The sequence below is a fragment of the Gaeumannomyces tritici genome (genome assembly GCF_000145635.1).
Source record: "Gaeumannomyces tritici R3-111a-1 unplaced genomic scaffold supercont2.6, whole genome shotgun sequence".
NCBI lineage: Eukaryota > Fungi > Ascomycota > Sordariomycetes > Magnaporthales > Magnaporthaceae > Gaeumannomyces > Gaeumannomyces tritici.
The window spans coordinates 80,838-94,654 of record NW_008804550.1 but is presented as its reverse complement, the minus strand read 5'-3'; the positions used below and the strand labels follow the sequence as shown (position 1 = coordinate 94,654).

At 59.1% G+C, this 13,817-nt stretch overlaps 5 protein-coding genes across 5 annotated transcripts; 1 reads left to right on the top strand and 4 right to left on the bottom strand.

Moving 5' to 3' along the window:
• Positions 1-3: 3 nt before the first annotated feature.
• On the top strand, positions 4-1,182 carry GGTG_10400 (hypothetical protein). The gene has a single exon (XM_009228273.1). It carries the CDS (start codon positions 294-296, stop codon positions 1,023-1,025), a length of 732 nt encoding a protein of 243 aa, XP_009226537.1. The 5' UTR covers positions 4-293; the 3' UTR covers positions 1,026-1,182.
• On the bottom strand, positions 1,005-2,096 carry GGTG_10399 (hypothetical protein). Its single transcript, XM_009228272.1, has 2 exons — positions 1,759-2,096; positions 1,005-1,688 (listed from the first exon to the last, which is right to left on the bottom strand). Exons 1-2 carry the CDS (start codon positions 2,022-2,024, stop codon positions 1,499-1,501), a joined length of 456 nt encoding a protein of 151 aa, XP_009226536.1. The 5' UTR covers positions 2,025-2,096; the 3' UTR covers positions 1,005-1,498.
• Positions 2,097-2,986: 890 nt separating this feature from the next.
• Positions 2,987-5,335, bottom strand: GGTG_10398 (TBC1 domain family member 14; the record flags this gene model as incomplete). The annotated part of the gene is made up of 2 exons (XM_009228271.1): positions 2,987-3,502; positions 3,584-5,335. 2 exons carry the CDS (start codon positions 5,333-5,335, stop codon positions 2,987-2,989), a joined length of 2,268 nt encoding a protein of 755 aa, XP_009226535.1.
• Positions 5,336-8,135: 2,800 nt separating this feature from the next.
• Positions 8,136-9,791, bottom strand: GGTG_10397 (hypothetical protein; the record flags this gene model as incomplete). Its single annotated transcript, XM_009228270.1, has 1 exon — positions 8,136-9,791. The coding sequence occupies one exon, from the start codon at positions 9,789-9,791 to the stop codon at positions 8,331-8,333; it is 1,461 nt and encodes a 486-aa protein (XP_009226534.1). The 3' UTR covers positions 8,136-8,330.
• A 724-nt stretch (positions 9,792-10,515) lies between these two features.
• On the bottom strand, positions 10,516-13,558 carry GGTG_10396 (eukaryotic translation initiation factor 3 subunit B). The gene is made up of 3 exons (XM_009228269.1): positions 13,150-13,558; positions 11,498-13,031; positions 10,516-11,387 (listed from the first exon to the last, which is right to left on the bottom strand). The coding sequence occupies exons 1-3, from the start codon at positions 13,419-13,421 to the stop codon at positions 10,953-10,955; spliced, it is 2,241 nt and encodes a 746-aa protein (XP_009226533.1). The 5' UTR covers positions 13,422-13,558; the 3' UTR covers positions 10,516-10,952.
• Between the last annotated feature and the right edge of the window lie 259 nt (positions 13,559-13,817).

The window sequence follows — 13,817 nt, the reverse complement described above, 5'->3', positions numbered from 1 at the left end:
ACGGCAGCACAACCCCTGTGCCCCTGCATTCAGCGCCCAGATCAAGTTCCATCGTGTGTCCGTGCTGGTGGCTTTTGGTCGGACACTTGGAGCTCCAGCCATTCTCGGGACTTGCGAAAACGAAGGACGTCCGGCATGACCCGAGAGTGCACAACTTGGTAACCTGCTCGAGCGGTCTGTTGTGCCTGGCAAGGGACACTACCCACCTATCGCCAGTGATAGCCAATTCAGCCCCAACAGCCTCCCTCAAAGCCCACCACCAGTCACCCCCATCACACCACACAACAGCCAACATGCCCGCCTCGATCCCCCACGCCGAGCACGAGCGCACCGTGGCGCACATGAACAAGGACCACGCGTCCGACCTATCCCTCTACCTGCGCCACTTCAACGGCGTGCCCGAGCCCGACGCCGCCGGCGCCCGCCTCGTGTCGCTCGACCTGCGCCGCATGACCATCGCCGCGGGTCCCGCTGGCACCACCCACCACGTCCGCCTGCGGCCCGCCCTCTCGTCGTGGGACGACCGCCGCGCCGTGCTGATCGACATGGCCTGGGTCGCCCGCGCCGCCCTGACCGCCCCGGACCTGGTCCCGGACCTGTCCGCCGCCGGCAGCAGCAGAAGCAGCAGCAGCGCCATCCGCTGGCCTGCCCTCGTCCCGGACCTGCTCATCGCCGGCGCCGTCGGCTTCTACTTTGCCAGCTGCGCCCTGGTCTACTCGGGCCACCTGGCGCCCGGCTCCGTCGCCTGGGACGCCGTGGTCGCCTCGCGTTTTCCCGGTGGGCCCGAGACTTTCGTGTGGCTGGTCAAGCTGATCGCGATCCCTGTCATTCTCATCCACGTCGTCGAGGCCGCCGTCATGTACCGCTCGCGCCTGCGCAGGCACGGCATCGCCGTCGTGTCGCTGCCCGGCCTGTTCTGGCTCGGCTGGGCCTTTTTCGAGGGCCTAGCGGCCTTTCGCCGCTTCGACCGCATGGTCCTGCAAAAGAAGCGCGAGATCCTAGAGAGGGAAGCTAAATCCCATTGATTTGGAGCTACTGGTTTTGCTGTTACACACCATCTATGACGAGTCTTGCATGTTCATGAGCACATAGCCTGAGCGTGACGAATTAAACAAAACACAATGGTATTAATGACGAGCTGTCTCGGCATGCATTGACATTCCGAGCCTCCTGCCCTGAGGCGAAACAGGGTCCCACTGAGACATTGCTAGCCTACCTTTGCTGCGAAACAAGACAAAAAGGGCTCCTGGGACCAGTGGCAAAGAGTAGGTACTGCTGCCTGTGTAGGTAACGAGGAATGTGTGGTGTATTCAGGTATCAACCTGCGAAAGTCGTGAATCGTGATGGTGAGAGTGTGTGGAAAGTCGGCGGGGTCTTGGGACGGATTCTGGCGCCCTCGCCTGAGGCTAGCCCCATCCTCATGACATCATCGGCTGTCCTGACCGTGGTGGAAATGACGGGCCATGGTGAAAGGCATGGTAGACGCAACCCGAGCGCCTCAATGGCGGTGCTTGAAGCAGTTGAAGCGGCCGAGACTGAACCTCCACGGCCCACGGCGGACGCCATGCCTGTCCGCGTGGACGCTGGTGCCGAAGTGGCGTCCGCCAAACGCTTTGCTATAGAAGAAGGGCATCTCCGAGGCGGTGAGTGGGAGCTCGTTGTTGTGTTGATGATGCACTGGTATTGTTCTATGGGTAGCCCGTCGTCAGTCCCTACCTACAAAAGAAGAGACGCGGCGATACAAAAGTGCTTTCTCACCTGGAGGCTTGGTATCGAGAATGAAATGCTCGGCCTTTGGTTTTGGTTGGGCTGGGTGCTGATGTAGTGCAGTGGAGTGGTCGGATGCCGGGACAAGATCTTCTTGGACGCGCCGAGGAACTCACCAGCTTATAAAGTGGTCCTGCTTTTACAAAAGGAAAGAGACGACCACAGCTTCTTGAGCTGGAGCCTGCTTGCCAGCGTGGTGGTGCACGCTGGACTGGACGTGGCAGGTCAGTTGCTTGAAAGGTCTTGGCGTGCGTCATTATTTTCCAGCCTACAAGCGTGTCGCTCCAACCACCCAAGTTCACGATGACGTCCTTGGTCCAGGCACAAGCCTTTACTGATTGGCTGTCGGAGAAGTCTAGGCTACTCACGCCCAAGACCGCTTGAATACGAAAAATCACACATGTGAGAAAAGCAAGTTCCGGAAATATCCAAATTTTCATTGATCAATGCCAAAACCGGCCCATGCACGGCCATGTTATCCTTATCAAGCCACGGGGCCTCGTAAAGCAAAGGCTCCTAAAGCGCCAGCCCATCATGAATATACAAGTAAAAAGGAGACAAGAAAAATATGACCACATCATGTACAATATATAAAAAGAAGAAACGCCTTTGGAAGAGGCACAGCCATATCACTGGCGGAGGAGAAACAGATTTCCTCGCAGATGGCTGAAGAATATGTCCACGCAAAGCGTAATGTTCGGGAGAGCTCATCATTGCCGCTGCGTGCTTGCAAACGCGGTAATGAAGGGCGTGAAAATGGGGGCACGCCGGCGCTGAGTGCAGGGACGAGGCGGGTGAGAATTAGAATATAACCAATAAGGTTCAGGCAAAAGGCGCTAGTCAATGTGAATATGTCGGTAGGTGGGAAGGATAAAAGTGGAAGGCAAAATCATCGTGGCGGAGAACTGAAGAAACAAAGGGGAGAAATCCGCCGCGAGATGCGAGTAGGAGACGCGGCGGTTTGCCAGACGCTGGTGATGGTAGCCAGGAGAGGAGATATGCAATATCCTGTGTGGAGTACCACATGAATAGAGACGAGGACAGCTCGGCAGCCGTGCACGTGTGGAGCCAGCAAGCGAGACCGCCAGGGTATGGGCTTGTGCAATATAGCACGCGCCCGATCCCGCAAGCTTGGCGCGGGGTGGTGAGTGGTTCGAACCGCAGACGCTGTGTTGCAGAACTGGCAGCAAGGAGATGGAAGAGCGACGGCGAATGGCCGCTAAGCCTTGCCGACCTCCCGCACGGCCCGGATCCAGGCATCCTCCTCCCCAGGCCGGCCAACTACGTGCTGCTTCCGGGGGGCACCGGGCGCGCTTGTGGGCGAGCCACCTTCGAGGACGGCCCTGACGTCGCTGATCTGCTTGGCCCCTAGTAGTGACATCTCGCGCTCGGTGAGAAGCGCTACGGCGGCCCGCACCAGGACCTTGTCTCCTTCAAAGACGTAAACATCCCACAGCCTGGCGGCCGCGTCGAGGGGAAGGTATCCGGTGAAGAGAGACGTGAAGAGCTCGCTCAGGTACATGTCCGGATCGTGGTCTGGCAGCCTCGTCAGGTGCTCGTGCAGGCTGGGTGACTTTTGAGCAAGCGTTTGCAGGATCAAGCTGTAAGCAGTTGACTTGGCCCCTGGGTCGGCAGCGTAAAAGCTCAACGGGAGTGGCCTGTTCAAAAGGTTGGCCAAAGCAATGAAGGCTTCGGTGGCTGAAGGAAGGTTGAGAAGCAGCAGAGCAGCCATAGTCTAAAAGATGACAGTCAGATTGGTGGCCCTTTGAAGAAAGTGAATAGTCCCAAACGGGTACTGAGAGTCGGCAAGACTTACGTTGCAACCGGGAACATAGCCAATGTCGCTTCGGTACATGGCGTAGGCCGAAAGGACATCGACGAGGCTCTGATGGAGCGGCGCGCCCTTTTGGAAGATCTTGAGCTCAGTCCAGGTGGACGACTCAACGTCGCGGTGGATGGCCCGCAGCCAGCGAGCGAATCTTTGGTCACTGTTGGTGCCCTTGCCGGCGGCGTCGCGATCCTGAGCCTCGCCAGCGCGGCGGAGAGCGGCACGATACGAAGTCTCGCTGAGGCCGAGCTCGTTCCCAATGGCACGCATCCAAACAGCGCCGCGGCTTCGCGGAGCCACTCCTTTCCACCACAGCTCCCGAGTGCGGCGTTCGCAGATGGCCTCGTTCCACCTCGGCAGCACATCTCGCTCCCAGATCTGCATCAAGGTGTCCACAGCTGTGTCGCGGCACTCCGACTTTAGCTTCCTGGCCGTCTCGCGGCGCTTGTCAGCCTCGGCGCTTTGTGCCATCATGCGCTGGTATTCCTTCAGGTGGCGCCGCTCCTCAGCGGGGTCCTTGGGAGGAAGCCATGACGGCCGGGTGCGCGAGAGCACAGCCTCCTTCTCCTTGGAGACCGGGAGGGGGTCAATCATAATGTTCGACCGTCGCAGAGGCGGCAGTTCGGGCAAAGCCGACTTGTGGCGAGCTTTGCTCTCAGCACTCTCGGAAGAGGTTTTGCCTGTCGGCATAGATCCTGTACTGCACCTCTGCTGCGACTTTTGCTGGAGCTCGTCTGCATGCTCCTCAAGCTTCTCCGTGAGCGCTTTTGCCTCGGCGTTGAGATCTGCCAAGGCCATATGCCAGCTCTTTGTCCTTGTCTTGACAGGGCTCACAGCGCCGCTGGATGGTGTCGACGTGGGACTAGCCATGCTGTGCATGGCGGTGGGCGACGTAGTCAGGAGACCGTTAGACTTCCATGTGGGTGATTTGAGAGAGCCCTGGGCCATGGCGACTGGTGGTGTACCATTCCCAACACTGCGAACCCTCTGGGGAGGTGGCCTCTCGGGGGAGTTGTCTTTGGAGCTGGCCCGGCTCCTCACCGAGCGCTCCGATTGCGGCCTGGGCGAGATGGGCACGTTGTCGAGGATCAAGTGTTCAGGGATATCGTCGTCGTCGTCCTCGCATTCTCTTTCGAGATCCGAGACGGACTTGCGTTCGTGGGTGGACTGCCAGCTACTCCTGCGCGGTTGGACGAGCAGCTTGTTCGGATCCCTCGGGATCATGGAGCAGTTGGGGCTCTGGCTCCTTTGGCGGCGCAATGTGGCGCCACGTGTGCCGAAGCTCTTGGATCGAATAGGGCTCGTCAGGGGAGCGGGATATAGCGTGTTGAGGTTGGTGCTACGCACGTTGATGCTCCGAAGCTCGGCCCCTATCGGGGGGAAGGATGGGCGAGATTTCGGGGTGATGTCGCGGAGGGAACGCGATTTCCCTAGCTCTCGTGGGCCATTGGAGGGACGCGGAATCGACCTGTTCCTCCGTGAGGCAGCTCGGAGATCGGCAGGATAGTTTGGGTTAAAGGGATTCGCTTTGGCGGGTGCATCTCGATCGAAGCGGTGGACGACGGTGTCGTCGTTCAAGCCGATGTCCTCGAAGTGGCTGGCATCGACGCTCCCATCGTCGGAGTTGAGCGAATGAAAGGAAGAAGATTTTGAAGACTTGGATGCCGTCATGCCGGGTGGCGAGCCCGGGCTGGGAGTGGCCGAGGTGTCGTCGACAATGGCGTGTTCATCCAGAGCCATCATGGTGTGGCAATGAGCATTCTCCCGGATCCCCATGTAGATCAACAACCCTCTCTTTTGGTATGCTCGTCTTGTCGAGCTTACAGCCAGAATCAACGGGCCAACAGATCAGTCGTGGGAGCTCGTTTGGTGGTTGCTGTTGCCTTCGGATCGCGGGTTACGGCAGGCCAAAGTTCTGGTTCGTGGCTAGGAGGGGGCAAACCGAGGCGACGGCGTGTTTCTAAAGTTTGTTTACTCGCAGTCGCTGCCACGAGGATGTGGTAGGTAGAAGGCGGGTGACGGGTGTGGGGACCGAAGGCCAAAAGAGACTGCAGAACAATAGCGAGGCACCCTCGGCGTGTGGGCCAGACTGCCGCAACAGGCCGGTAGATGACAGCGAAGGTTTGGGGCCCGCTGAGGTTCGAGACGAGATGATCGTGGGTTTGCAGGATCGGACGAAGCCCCTGACGTGACAAACGTCTCAAGATGATCGCGCTGTGCGGTTGCGGGCGTTCAAGCGGGCAAAAGCAACGCCAACAGGGGTGGTTGAGGGGGTCGGTGGTGGGATCAGAGGATGGAGGTGGCCCAAACACCAAGCGGACGGAAATAGCACAAGGTGACTCTGGGTGTCTGGGTGATAAAGTCAAAACGAGCGATTAGGATTATCTACAGCCGATTGACGACACCGAAAAGGAAAACATATACAGAGCGAGCGACGGGGTGCGATGACGACGCGACCGGAAAAGAATGGACGGGGAGGGAAAAGAGTGACGGTGGATTGGTTGGCCAAAAGGGAAAAGGGAAAAGAAGAAAGGAGAAAAACTTGGTTGGATGATGCCGTGGCCGACGTGATTGACCGCTCGGCGTGCGGGCTCCAGCTTGTGCTGCCCGCCCCCTTGTTTTTGCTGTCTGTTAGGCGGGGTGGGCGTGCAGATTCAGCACACCGCACCGCCCTGGCGCAGGGCCGGCGCACTCGTTCGCTGGCAGGCAGGCGCCCGGCTGGTTGCGATGCGATAGAGGGCAGGATGGGCGAGAGGGTGGGCCGGGGATGGGGCAGCCGTCCATGCCAGCCAACCAGGAGCCGCCTGGCTCTGGAAAGTTCTTGCGCTGGGTGACGTTGGCGTGCTGACATGGGGGGCCCGACTCGAAAATTTGCACGTTTCCATGTTACATAGGTACCTACAGCACGATGCACCCACACAACCACCCATTGACTGCACCCATCACGTTCGGCTGTGTGTTCACAGCGATGCAGCATCCCAAGTGGCTGCGCACTGCGCAGCAAGTGTGGGCAGGCTCCGTTTCCAACTCTGCCAGCTGGTGCATGGGTCGGTGATCAGGGGCAGGCGGCAGTTGGGTGGGGAGTCCGACTGCAAGACTGTGCCCCATGTTCATTCAGTCAGGTATGGGGTCTGTTTTTCCAGCCATTTCACGAGGGGCAAAATGGCTGGATGTTCCCAGAGAAAAGGAAGTGAAAATCAAGAGGCACAAAAGTCAATTACGCGAGCAGCCTGAGCAGAGCCCGCACGGCCCCGCCATCGGCGCAAGATGGCAGGGAAGCGATGCGGAAAAGCAATCGAGACAGAAAGCTTGACTACCCTTCTTTTTATTGCGCAGGAACACAGACGGGGTCGGGGACTGAACAAAGGCGAAAAAGAAAAGACAAGAGACAAAAAGCCGTTGGGAGTAGCCTCGCTGCGTCGCAACACGGCCAGCGGGAGAGGCAAACGCGGGGGGTGGCGGTTGCTGGCTGTTGCTGGCTGTTGCTGGCTGTTGCTGGCTGAAACCTGGCGTCGCCGTGTTACCGGACCGTTTTGCCAGCCTTCGAAACAGCGTCGACGCCACTGCTCGACGTTCCATCGCCAGTCGATTCAGCCCAGTGCCGCCGGTGCTTGACGCGTCGCACTCCAACGCGGTCTGAATCGAGGCCCGGCGGCTTTTGTCTGCCGCATCGAGAAACGCCACCAGGTCGTCGTCGGAGGGTGGTTTTCCACCGGAGGGATCTTCATTTCCCCAACTTGAATCCCGGCCAATCACGGCCAGTGCCGCTGCGGCATCCCCTCGATTGCACCCCCGGAGATTGTTTGTATATCCACGAGTGCCATGGCCAGCCCAGGGCGGGGACAGCGCGGGAGGCCATCGAGACCACTGGAAGCGAGATAAATGCCAATTAGAGGCAAAACGCAGCGCGACAAGGCGAGCACTGCGACTGTGGGGGCCAAACTCAGCCCTTGTCCCTGACAGACCTGGCCGAGACCGCTGATCGTTGGGCCTGATGGCTTGGGTCAATGCCGATCTGCTGGACCTGGAGATGTGTGGTCATGCTGTCGTTTACGGCCACCCGTGAGTGTCAGGCAATTTATCCGCTGGCCGCATCCGGGACTGTAGGTAATTGTGCTCGGACATCCCTTTTCGCTGAGGTTGCTCATCACGAGGGACGGATGTGATGAGCTCCAGCTGGCGTAAACTCGAATGCTACCGTTTGGATTGGTTGCTGGGGCTGACTCGAACGAGCGCTTGATTAGACCAACCTCCGTAGAGCAAACTGTCCTGAGGCTGCAGGCAAATGGCATGGTCTTCCTGATGAAGAGGGTGAGAGGGTATGGTTGATGATTTTTGCCTAAGTATATCATGTCAAGTCAAGATTGACCTGAAGAACAGCAGATCCGTTGGCCTATTTCCTGTTTCATTTCTCCCAAATGCACCGTCGCTAAGACACCAAACGATGAAGTAGAAAGAGACTGATCGCCTGACACTCCTGATAAACACCACACTTATTCCCAAACTCCAAACATGTAAACAACACCGCCAACCTGATGACATGCATCGGCACGGCCCAGGCGGCTTTTCACCAAGCCATTGGGGCACACCCGAGATTCTAGGTACCATAGTTGCAACCCACAGGGACAAGAAAAGATGAGCATATATGATGCGCGTGCCTCTGTGGTGCTCCCCCTTCTAGACCAATTCCACGCACGGCCAGGGTCTCCCGTGACATGCCCAAACTAGCGACACCTCAATGCGTCCACACCAACTCCAAGACCTCGTCCCTCTCGCCCAGCTCCTGGTTGCCGCGGTAGACATACACCTGCCGCAGCCCGCCCGGGCCGCCCTCAGCGTCGAGCACCTTGTACGTCTTCTTGCGCCCGTCAGGCACGCGGTCGCGGAACGGGCCGAGGCTCCAGGCAAAGTTGTCGTCGCCGTTGGGGCTGATCCAAGTGACCTCGGTCCGGGATAGGTCGACACCCGCCAGGCCGTCGGCGTAGTGCGTGACCGAGTACCCGTTGGCCAGCAGCGCGTCCGGGCCGAACCGCCAGCGCTGCAGGAAGCAGTCGCCACACACGGCCGCCACGGCCGCCATGCGGTCCACGGGCTCGCGGTACCACGACTTCCAGTGGTGCACCGACAGCGGCCGCGGCCCGGACTCGTAGAAGCCCGCCACGTCTCCCATGAGGTCGTGCTGGTGCAGCCCGGGTACCGTCGTTAGCTTGGCGTGCGTCCACCCGTGCACGCAGTCGCGCAGGATGGCATCGCCCGTGCCGCGCCGCGCCGAGTCGACGCACCCGCCCACGTGCGGCGCCAGCTCCCACGCCAGCGGCACGCTGAGGAACACCCCCGCCCCGCCGAACGCCATGATGCCCCAGTTGCGCACCGCCTCGAGGTCCTCCGACAGCGCCCCGAGCCACGCCGGCTCGTCGGCCCTGTGCGCGGCGAGGGCCTGGTCCATGTTGTACAGGCTAGGGAAGAAGGTGTCGTCATCGAGCAGGCCGAGCCACCGCGTCTGCGGCGTGGCCGCCTCGAGCATGTCTAGTATTACCGTGAAGTGGTTCTGGTCCACGGTAAGTGACGAGTTTCGCGTCTTGACGCACCGCAGCCGCATGTCCGAGCCCCGGTAAAGGCGTTCCAGAGCCTGCAGGTCCCGTGGTTTCTCCCCTTGACGGTCGGCGTCCACCACAACCGCCACCAGCAGGGCGTCCGAAGCCGACAGCCAGTGCGAGAACACCGGCAAGCTCTCCTGCAGACGTTCGTACGTGGTTGAGATGCCAAAAATGAGGTGTGAGTACGTCAGCTTTGGATCCGGAGGCGGGACGCGAAGGGCCAGCGGCACGCATGGCGGGAGCCTGTTGTGGGAGCAGGACGACAAGTTGACGGCGACCTGCCCGTCGATCAGGGGCTGCTGTATCTCGACGACGGCATCTCGGTCGACGTGCGGATCGAAAACGGGCTCGATGCAGCGCCTGGTGTAGAGTATCTCCTCGGAGAGCCCGAGGGAGCTGAGACGTGCGACGCGCGGGTCGCAGCCTCCGGCGTCGTCCTGCTCCGCCGCGAGGACCGGGAACAGAGAGCCAGGGACGCCCTGAAATGGAGAGGGAAACGGCGAGGCTCGAAATCGGGGCGCGTTCAGAAAGAGCAGAGCGCCAAAAACAAATAAGGCGGCCAAGGGAAGCAGCCGTTGGAAGCGAAACGAGGCCAGCATGATCGAGTCCTCCTGGCTCCCTGCCAGCTACCGAGCCGAGACCGCGGGGCAACCCGGCTTGGAAGAGGACTTTTGCTTGTAACTTCCGTACTACCGCCTGGCTACCTAGGTAGGCATGCAGCGAATATCAGTGCCAGTGCGCATGTGAGGTGGTCGGGACTGGCAAGATGTACGTCCTGTCACATCGGAAGCGAGACAAAAAGGCCAGTCAGCTGCGTTGGTCACAACAGCCGAGCAGAAAGCGGTGGATAAATAAGGCAAAAGACGTCGAGTAAAGGCCAATATAGAGGAGACGGGAGGGGCGACGGAACACCTAGAGTTTAGCTACCTTCCGCCACCTTGTGGACCTCCTCGACGCCCGCCCAGAAATTCGGCATGTCTCGTGCCGTGGTGTAGGCACCTTCCCCGATGTTTCTGTACATCATCCATGGCAGCCGCGTACTGTAGGTTGTGTGGGAAGTTGAAGTAGGGATGGCGCAGGCCCCGGCGAGGTGTGCCCGTGGCTGACGCCGAAACCATCTCAACCTTTGCAGCAATCTAGAAAGTTTGCGATGACGAAAACTCAACGTGATCTCGACCCATTCTGCCATCAGAGCTTAGCAGGTAGAAGTACACAGTGGTTCGTTCTGACGAGGTGCTCTGCTGTAGTTTGACGAACTTGAAACCGACTTCTCTTCTCGGACACTAGGAGTATCTCAAATTCATATCTCGAACTTGGAAGGTACCTGGAACGCATTTTAACAATACAGACGAAGGACTGACCAAGGCAATGGTCGACCCAAGTGTAAGTGACTTATTTCGGCGCCAGCAAAAGGACAAGCTACAACTTGCGGCTCTGAGAATTAGGGGGATGCAAAGAGAATCCATAAACGCTCGGTGTAAATGCTTCAACTCTTTTGTGAACCTAGCCGAGTGCCTGCTGTTCTCCCATATGGCTCGCTGGCAACAGGACGCCGTACCCAGCGAACTAAAGAACAAGCGCCCACCGCAAAGCACAAATCTCCCATCCAGAGGCCCAAAATGCAAGTCCAAATCACCCAGTTCTACTGTCAGGAAATGAACAGAGAAACAATTAACGCCGCATGAAACAGTCCATATTTGGACTTGCGGCCATCCCGGTACCACACCTGGCCAGGCATGCACATCATTCCCAGCCCCCATCTAGCTCACGATCTCCTCGTTCTCCTCGAGAACCTCCTCCACAATCTCCTCGATGACTTGCTCCTCCTCCTGGCCGTCGGCCACCAGTTCTGCAGTCTTGGCCTTGAGCAGCTCTGCGACGGGGTCTTCGGGAAAGCCGAGCTCGGCGCGCTCCTCGGCCACATCGGCCTCGGTGGCCTCGCGCCATGCGTGCCACTCCTCGAGGATACGACGCCGGCGGTCCACAACTTCCTGATCCGCACCCGCAATGCGCTCGGCGTCCTCTTGATCAAACACGCGCGAGTACTCACGCAAGTTCTTGCGGATCGTCTTCTGCTCGTCTTTGGTGAGCAGCGTCGATGGCCGCGGGCGCCACTGGAGCTGCTTGAACTTCTCCATGGGCTCCTCGCGCAGCTGCTCACCCTTGAAGTCGTACAGGTGGTAGCCATTCTCCATCTATCAAGGGCCAACATCATCTGGTTAGCTATGCACTCTGTAGCGTCTCATCTGCTTAAAGTAGTCAAGCAGGCCAGGGAGCATCGTCTATGACCGCTGTGATTACGTACCTGGTGCTTCCATGCCGACGCCCACGTGGCGACAAATCGTCCAGAGGGGTCCCACTCGACATCCGTGATACCATAGTGATCTGCCGTGTTCATGAGCTGGAGGTTGGCGGTAAGGTCCTTCTCGGCAGCAGGCTTCTCGCCCTCAAAGTCCACATCGAAGAAGTCGAGGTCCGAGCTCTGCTGGTTGAGCACAGTGGCGACGACAACAAACCTTCCCCTGGGCGACCAGTAGATTGCGTTGCTGTTCTTCTTGTCGAGTGTTCGCAGGAGCTTGAAGTTGCCAGCGGTGGGGCCCTTGGACTTTTCTGGGCAGAAGAAGGAGACAGCAGTCTTGGGTGCCACAGCCACCTCGCCGGTCGGCGTCGTGGTCGTGATGATGAGGAAGCGGTCACCCTTGGGCTCCCACGCAAAGTTGATGACGGTGTCCTTGATGGTGTCGACAACCTCGACGGGCACGCCCTTTTCTTTTACGCGGAAGATTTCCAACGTGGTGGCTTGTGACTTTTTAGACTTGGAATGGCGATCAACCTTGACGCAGAGGTAGGCGCCGTCGGATTGCCACTCTAGCTTGACGTCGGAGACGCTGAAAAGGTTGAGCGAACGCACAACCTCCTTGGAGGGCAGGCTCATCAGACCGACCTTGGCCGGGTTGCTGCCAATCTCGGGGGTCCAGTAGCAAAACAGCTGCTCGTATGTCTTGATACCCTCACGCTGTGGCCGCGACGGGGCCCACTCGAAGTCCATGACACCCTCAATCTTGATGGAGGTCTTGTCGAGCAGGTTCATGCGCGGCAGCTCATAGACCGAGATGGACTGGCCAGGAGTCAGGCGGGCAACGTACTTATCGTCCGACGCCCACTTGAAGGCGGGCCAGGGGTTCTTGCGAGGTGGCTTGCTCGAGTCCTCGCTGGGCAGATCCAGGTTGGCAAAGGATCGCAGGGGTTTGCCGGTGGCGATGTCCCAGATGACGTAGTTCTTGCCGTCGTCGTCGATGGAGAGGGCTGGGTGGCCCGAGTCGGGAATCTCGATGGGCCGGGTCGACCAGGTGACGAGGTAGTTCTCCTGGGGTGAGAAGGCGGCCATGGTGACGAAGGGATGGGGGAAGCGGCCTAGCCTGTCCCACTTGGGGCCACCCCAGAGCTGGACACCCTGCATGTGCATCGACATCAGGTAGGTGCCCAACGGAGACCATTGCACGAAGCTCTCTGTCCAGTTGGGCCGGTCGACGATGTTCTCGGGCGCGTCTCGCTCGTTGTTCCAGTAAACTCCAACGTGGTCGCCCCGGAACATGACGAACTGGTCCCGGCCGCGGCCGGCGGGGTCGGCCATGAACGACCTGAGGTGGTCCTTGGGCTGGAACTCGTCGATAACGGGGGGTTGGTACTCGTCGTCTATCCTGCCCTCGCGGCCATAGCGGTCGATGTCCATAAGCTTGTTGACGCGGAGTGTGTGCTTCTTGTCGAGAGGAACCTGGTCGAGCTGCCTGACAGCGGCGGCAGCCTCGGAGGGCGACGAGTACTCGACGAATGCGAAGCTGGGCGGCGGGGACGGCAAGAGTATATTAGCATCACCATGGTCGCAACTGCTGCCATGTGCGAAAAAGGTGTGCACATGCGCCGCGCAGTGTCGCGGGCCAGGGATCTTGTTCTTACTTGAGCGATTTGCCATCAGGGCCCATGGGCATATCGACCTGCTCCTCCTTCGTCCTGCCAACCGAGTTCAGCTTCCTTAGCAGAAACTTGACCAGCTTGGGCTTCTGCTCCTCAGTAACGGTGGGCAGGCCGTCGATGACAACGAAGGTATCGTATCCCTGCTCGACCTGAACCTCGAACCTCTCGCGAAGGTCCGAGACGTCAATCTCGTCCTCGTCGAACTCGTCCTCGTCGAGGTCCGCCTCGCGGAGGTGGTCGAAAGAGGGCGCCATGCTGGGCAGTAGCCGCTCGCGTCACTGGGGTGAAATGGGCGTGGCTAAACTGGTGAGCCCAAGCAGCAAATTGGGAGCGCAATGGGGTTGTGAGAGGTGGTGGTGGCCGTTGTCGTGGTCGATCTGTGTGGGCTTTTTTGTCGAGTGCTTGTGCTGCCTGCCGCTCTGGGTCGCGACCAGCTTGATTCGAAAAAAAAATTGTGCGAATGTGCGCGAGCGGGGTTTACTCACAAGGCGGGCGGCGACTTTTGCTGCGGCTGGGGGGGTTGCGGCGTATAATTCTACGTGACTCGCCCTGCGATCCAAGAGGCTGCCACACCCACTACAATGGTTTTTTCCTACTCCTACTCTTATTCTTTTGTTTATTCGCGTTCTTATTTGTAGTTCTGCTCCTAA

Excerpts from the sequence above, each read along its gene's own strand:
- GGTG_10400 (XM_009228273.1), top strand. The coding sequence starts at position 294 with ATGCCCGCCTCGATCCCCCACGCCGAGCACGAGCGCACCGTGGCGCAC.
- GGTG_10399 (XM_009228272.1), bottom strand. The coding sequence starts at position 2,024 with ATGACGCACGCCAAGACCTTTCAAGCAACTGACCTGCCACGTCCAGTC. Across the intron at positions 1,689-1,758 it reads TCTCGATACCAAGCCTCCAG|AACAATACCAGTGCATCATC; the intron begins GTGAGAAAGCAC and ends GGCTACCCATAG.
- GGTG_10396 (XM_009228269.1), bottom strand. The coding sequence starts at position 13,421 with ATGGCGCCCTCTTTCGACCACCTCCGCGAGGCGGACCTCGACGAGGAC. Across the intron at positions 13,032-13,149 it reads CCTGATGGCAAATCGCTCAA|CTTCGCATTCGTCGAGTACT; the intron begins GTAAGAACAAGA and ends CCCGCCGCCCAG. Across the intron at positions 11,388-11,497 it reads CGTCGGCATGGAAGCACCAG|ATGGAGAATGGCTACCACCT; the intron begins GTACGTAATCAC and ends GGCCCTTGATAG.